The 7,145-nt window shown below is 41.1% G+C and overlaps 1 protein-coding gene across 7 annotated transcripts in view; it reads left to right on the plus strand.

The window, feature by feature from the left end:
• MYPN (myopalladin) overlaps positions 1–6,575 on the plus strand; it is a 207,582-nt gene extending 201,007 nt beyond the window's left edge. For all 7 annotated transcript variants that reach the window (XM_040362165.1, XM_040362167.1, XM_040362170.1 and 4 more), the window contains 3 exons: positions 416–581; positions 3,193–3,326; positions 5,877–6,575. In XM_040362165.1, the coding sequence (XP_040218099.1) occupies positions 416–581; positions 3,193–3,326; positions 5,877–6,049 (473 nt within the window). In that variant the 3' untranslated portion in view covers positions 6,050–6,575. The remainder of the gene's footprint in view (positions 1–415; positions 582–3,192; positions 3,327–5,876) is intronic.
• The last annotated feature ends 570 nt before the right edge of the window (positions 6,576–7,145 follow it).

The following is a 7,145-nucleotide window of genomic DNA, read 5'->3' on the forward strand; positions in this document are numbered from 1 at the left end:
TACTGCGCCATGAGTGGAGGTCACTGGCCCCAACATGCCAGGAAGCACTTTATTTTTGCTGGCTGGGACAAAAGTAGTGGCTGGAGGGGAGGGTATCAGAGGGGGGGGGGGGGGGGTGGCAGTGTCTCTTTAAGTAGTGTTAGCATTATATTAGGTTTCAGTATCGGGATTTTAACACCAGTAGTTTATGGCAAAGTGCTTCCAAACACTGCAAGTGATGGTCTTCCCTATGGTTTTGTATTACAAAATGGCTTGTATACAATTTTATATTATGATTAGATTTATTTTACAAGTATGAAAACTGTCTTTTTTTTTGTAAGCGATTCATTTCTGAAATACTAGATGTAGATTTTCATGCGGTTTTAAAAAATGTGCCTATTTAACCTTCCTACATTTTTCCCAATTTTTTTTTCAGCAAAGGAAGTGCAGAGACCACCTGTATTTTTGGAGAAGCTGCAGAACTCTGGGGTACCAGAGGGTCATCCAGTTAGATTGGAGAGTCGAGTTATTGGGATGCCTCCTCCAGTCTTCTACTGGAAGAAAGACAATGAAACCATTCCAGCCCACAAACCTAGGATAAGGTATGTACTGACACTGTTCATTATCATGATTATCTATGTTAACTACATGTTATTACATTATACTTTTTGCAATAACGTCTTTGGGATTAACACAGAAATTCATATAAGGATGTTTGTCCAACTAGCAGTTGATCATTTTTACAACTGATTTTTTCATAATTATATAGCCCAATACAGTTGTGTTCAAAATTATTCAACCCCCCAATGCTGTAAAGGGTTTTAGGGAATTTAGTGTACATTTGTAATTGTATTCAGAATGAAATCCTGCAAGGACTTCTTAAAGAACCATATGCAACTAAAATGACATCAATTGGTTTTGTAATACAGTAGTAAATGTTTATTTTGTGAATTCTTCATTTACACAATTATTCAACCCCTTAAAGACTACCACTCTGAAGAACAGAGGTTCATTGAAGTGTTTTCAATCAGGTATTGAAAACACCTGTGGATGTCAGGGAGCAGCAATAAAGCCTAATAAGCACCAATCAGGCAGCTTTAAAATGACTTTGATACTCAGCTCCTTCTAGATATTTACTGGTGTGGTTACAAACATGGTGAAGTCAAGAGAATGGTCCGGGAAGACAAGAGAAGAGGTGATTACTCTTCACAGGAAGGGCAATGGCTATAAGAAGATTGCAAAAATGTTAAACATACCAAGAGACACCACAGGAAGCATCATTCGCAAATTCAAGCCAAAGGGCACTGTTGAAACAGTACCTGGTCATGGCAGAAAGAAGATGCTGACTTCGACTGCTGAGCGCTACCTGAAGCGTAGAGTGGAGAAAAGTCCCCGTGTGACTGCTGAGGAACTGAGAAAAGAGTTGTCAGATGTGGGTACTGAAGTTTCTGCTCAGACAATACGGCGCACACTGCGTAATGAAGGCCTCCATGCCAGAACTCCCAGGCGCACCCCCTTGCTGTCTCCAAAGAATAAGAAGAGTCGACTGCAGTATGCCAAAAGTCATGTGGACAAACCACAGAAGTTTTGGGATTGTGTTCTGTGGACTGATGAAACTGTTTGGGCCCATGGATCAACGCTATGTTTGGAGGAGGAAGAACAAGGCCTATGATGAAAAGAACACCTTGCCTACTGTGAAGCATGGCGGGGGGTCAATCATGCTTTGGGGCTGTTTTGCTTCTGCAGGTACAGGGAAGCTTCAGCGTGTGCAAGGTACCATGAATTATCTTCAGTACCAGGAGATAGTGGATGACAATGTGATGCAGTCCGTCACAAACCTGAGGCTTGGGAGACGTTGGACCTTTCAACAGGACAATGATCCCAAGCATACCTCCAAGTCCACTAGAGCATGGTTGCAGATTAAAGGCTGGAACATTTTGGAGTGGCCATCGCAGTCGCCAGACTTAAATCCGATTGAGAACCTCTGGTGGGAATTAAAGAAAGCAGTTGCAGTGCGCAAGCCTAAGAATGTGACTGAACTGGAGGCTTTTGCCCATGACGAATGGGCGAAGATACCCGTAGATCGCTGCAAGACACTTGTGTCAAGCTATGCTTCAAGTTTAAAAGCTGTTATAACTGTAAAAGGATGTTGTACTAAGTACTAAGATTGAATGTCAATTGGGGGTTGAATAAAACTGATAATGATGTGAGCACAGAAAAGACATTTGTGGTTATTTCATTATAAATGTTATGTTATATTTGTCTGACCTTCACGTGCCTCTTTGATTTAATTGTAAGCAGGATGACAGGATGATCAAAATCAATGTCAAACTGGGCAAAACAATCAATTTCAGTGGGGGTTGAATAATTTTGAATACAACTGTATATCTTTAGCATGCATGCTATGAATGAAAGATAGTTTTCTAACGCCAATGAGTCATGAGTGCCTGGAAACCATTACAAAAACAACACTAGATTGGCTACAATATTTCATGATGGCCAATCAACGACTAAAGCCAGCCATACATGGATTGAATTTTGTTCCGGTTCAGCAGGGACCGCCTGAATTTTAATCCATGGGTTGGTTGTATAGAAGTTGATCTACCAATCGATTGGAACATTTTCACTCGATCAGCACTACTGACTATAGCAGGCAGCAATGCTCTGTTTAGTCCAATGGTGGAGAAGTTTCCCCACTGTGAGAACACAATAGCACAGGGGGAGGATTCCTTCGACCACCAAAAATGTGTGGATGGGGTAATTGAGTCCTTTTTTTTTTGTGTGCAGCCCACTGGTTGACCAAAAAATAATTTCTAATGTATGGCTGCTCAAGGATGTGTGCTTGTAACATTGTATATGATGCATTTTAGCCATATCTTCTAATTTCTTAGGGGGATATACTTTGCTTCTAAATGCTGTTTAAAATGAGATGCTCTGTTCACTTTCATTGTGTATAATACAACAGACCTCTTTAGACCTATTATTCATTCAGTATTCTCTTGACCAAAAGGTGTAAAACTTTGTTTAGCTGACAATACTGAGATCCTGTTCTACGTGGTCTGATAAATATTATTCATCAGGATTATGGCATATAATAAAGCATATAATAAATCGGAATTGTAAATACCCATCTATATTTGCCCCATATTTATATGTCACGTTTGATTTTCCAAATTGTGAGAAAGATATGTGCTGTTTTTGTCCATTTTGCAGTATGCACCAGGATGCCACGGGGTATGTGTGCCTTCTCATCCAGCCAGCTAAAAAAGAGGACGCAGGGTGGTATACATTGTCAGCAAAGAATGAAGCAGGGATTGTGTCCTGTACTGCTAGACTTGACATATACGGTAGGTTTAAGTGCATTCTAATATATGAAAATAACAAAGACTATAACTAAGGTATATTAGCAAACGTGCAGTATTTCTTTGGACTGGTAACAATTTACAAAAGAGACATGCATGTTATCTGATAGTGTATTATAAGAGAATCATGTTACCAATGAAAGTGGTATGGGAACTGTACATAACCACAGAGAGTTGTATGATGGATGCACATTATGTTAGATATTTCCATAAAAGCTGGATAAAGAGAAAATATTCAGTGAGGTCTGGGTGCTACTACAGCTACCTAGTGCATTTATATGTACTACTCTCTCTAAATCTTCACTATACTATAAATTCTACTGTTACCTGGCATACATTTACATGTCAAATTAAATTAAATATCATTAAAAAAAAAAAGTTAATAAAATGGGGTTACCAGAGGGTTTTGGGTAAGGTAAGGTGAACAGATTTTTAAAATTAAATCCGGGGACATATTTTTTTTTATTGGCAAATGGTAAACGAATTTATACGTATATTTTCCTCAAATTATATATGCAGTCAGTGGTGTAGCATGGGTTGTCAGCGCCCGGCACAAGGCAAGAAATCCCCCCCCCCTCCGCCAGACTTTTAGCACTTCCTGAATCCCTTCCACTACTACAGTAGTACTGACCAACGTGATTCCTACACTGACCACTACACTGGCCTACCTTATTCCTACACTGACCCACCTTATTCCTACACTGACCACTACACTAAGCTACCTGATTCCTACACTGATCTACCTGATCCCTACACTATCCAATACACTGACTTCTATACTGACCACTACACTGGCCTATTTGATTCCTGCACTACTCACAGCCCCCCCCCCACATGAACGGTGTAGATTGGTTTATTTTGCTCACCTCTCCATGGCCTCCATGATAATCCATCCGCGCAGGGCTCTCCCCAGCACCAGGTACTGTTCCCGACACCCAGCCGCTCATCAGTATCCCCTGCCAAGAGCTTCTCCGATAGCCACCGTACGCTCTGCACCGCCCCTCCCCTTCACCGTTCTCTCACACACACACACACACACAGGCCGCCCACACCAGAGGGATCATGAGGGACAGGCTGGACCACAGGAGTCCCTGGGCGGGGGGGGAAATAATGATTTTACACCCTCCCCTAAATGTTGCACCCGAGAGTACCAGATGCCCCCCATGCCACTGCAATCGGGGGATAGACTGGCTGCGGGGACAGTGTCCTCAATCCGGGGATAGACTGGCTCCGGGGACAGTGTCCTCAATCCGGGGACTGTTCCCAGAAACCGGGGATGTCTGGTCACCCTAGGTTAGGGACTACCTGATCAATGGATAAAATTAAGACAAGCCCCTGTCCAGAACAACCAATAGGAATGCTTTATATATTACTGTTAATGAATTGGGGGGGGGGGGCACATTTATTGAAACAACCGAGCAAAGGAGACATTGCGACTGATTTACTAAAGGATTTGAGAGCCTTAACTGAACAATTTGTGTGGATATTCAGTACAAAGATCCAATCATGTGAAAAGCAAATTCTTGTTCACTTGAAATACCAAATCATGGGTAGATGCTTTTCACACACAGATAATTGAATTGAAAATGTACATATTTTTTCAATGAAGGTTCCAAATATCTCTAGTGAATCAGCCTTCTTATATCTTTCAGCTATCCACTGCAGATTTAACAGCCTATTGTGGAACCAGTATTCGGGTTCATGTAGAGACTTATGTCTTTCACTGTGAGGAGATGTTATCAGGATGTTCCTCTTACTCAGGAGATAGAAGGGCTTAAAACCCAATACTAGTGCCCCATCACTGGTGTCAGTGGGAAGAGTAGTGCCCCATCATTGGTGTCAGTGACAGGAATATTGCCCCATCATTGGTGTCAGTGGAAGTAACAGTTCCCCATCATTGGTGTCAGTGGGAGGAATAGTGCCCCTTCATTGAAATCATGGGAGAAGTAGTGCCCTATCTCTTCTGTCAATGGGAGGAATAGTGTCCTATTGTTGGTGCCAGTGAGAGGACTAGTGCCCCATTGTCCATGTTTGTGTCAGGAACTATGCCCCACTATTGCAAACATTGGGGGGAATAATGCCCCAAGGGCCTTTGGGGAGATTTACTTTCCCCATTATTACAACAAAATGAAGCGATGGCATGGATATTTCTGATGGGGACAGAGACAAAAACAAAATGATTAAGTAGGTTGAGGACAGGTTAGAAAGTTTATCAGGTTTATATTGCTCTCTGAGTTTTCCTTTCCTGGTGACACCAGGACACTCTTATTTCTTGTCCACTGGAGAAGTGAGAGAATGAGGACACAGACTTCGATAAAAAAATTAAACAGGAGTTGTATATTTTACTCACTCTATCCAAAACTCAAAGCAAACTTTCTGGTAAAGGTGGGCCTAAAGTAATATACAAGAAAACTGTTGCAGAATGTATTGACACATTCACCCTTCGACACTGTCATATTGTTGGACAATAGCCTATGTTTGTAATGACTAGTGTAAAATTTACAGTATTACAGTATTTTCCATAACCTTTTGCAGCTCAGTGGCACCAGCAGATTCCTCAGTCAATTAAAAAAATACGACCTCCTTCAAACCGCTACTCAACATTCTCCATGCCAAACCTGGATATTCTGAATCCGTACCCAACCGCAGAAACCCCACTGAGATTTATGTCTCCAGTCCGTGATGTGATAGAGAGCGATGAGCTGTGAATTAAGCTGGCTACAGTAACACTAAAACTGTGAAGAAAATTACGGCGGAAAGTTTACAAAAGTCAATTTTTCTATTTTTTTAAAATATGGTTTTAGTTTATTGCCCGTTTTAAACAGCCGAAAAAGTATTTAAACGTTTAACCTTATTGGGGCTTATAGGCACCATTGTTCACCCATATAGAAATGAATTTATCTTTTCTACAAGCTGGGCGCACCAGAAACATACACAGATTTGTGTCACTGACAGTGGGATCTGTTTTAACATGGTAATGCTGTGTATTTACCTTATTTAATTATTTATGTTATTAGGCAGAATAAAGATCAATAGATGTTTTATTAATATGAAGATGTGTATCATTTGTATTTAACAGATATTTACATTGTTCTTGTAGTGAGGCTGACACTGTAGATGCTTTCAGTTAACCGTGCCATATCCCACTATTTAAGTCCTGGAAAGTTTGTCCATATGAAATGGAAAAACAGGTGTATTGTGAAATAAAGCGGCAACATACTGCATATTTTTAGACTTGTTTTATCATCAGTTGTTGTTTTGTCACGTTTTTGGGTTGTGTTCGATATGTGCAAAGAGAGATCACCCAAATACTTCAAAGTATATATTTTTTTAAAAGTAATGACATATACAGATAAAGAAAATATAGCAAGAATACTAAGAGCTGGTTCACACTGGGGCGATTTTGGATCCGACTTGAAATCGCCTCAAGTCGTCCCAAGTCGTGCTGTCAAGAAAAACAATGCAAGTGAATGGGACTGGTGTTAATACACACTACTCAAGGCGATCCGATTTCAAAAGAAGTTCCTGTGTACTACTTCAATCCGACTTGTAGGCGATTCCTACCCATTGATTTCAATGGAAGTAGCTTTCAAGTCTGATCCCTGTTCATAGTGAGGCGATTTTGCCAGAAGCAGAGAGGAATTTACCCAGAAGCAACCAGGTACTCCCCTGTCCCCAGGCAGCCCACACCTTCTTGGCACGGATTACTTTCACTTTCTTAGTACGTTGTCTCTGTTTGCAGCATGGCTGCCAGAGTTAGGAAAGAGGCCGTGGATAATGAGTCCCTTATAAGGCTGGTAAAAG

The sequence above is a fragment of the Rana temporaria genome, chromosome 8 (genome assembly GCF_905171775.1).
Source record: "Rana temporaria chromosome 8, aRanTem1.1, whole genome shotgun sequence".
Taxonomy (NCBI): domain Eukaryota; kingdom Metazoa; phylum Chordata; class Amphibia; order Anura; family Ranidae; genus Rana; species Rana temporaria.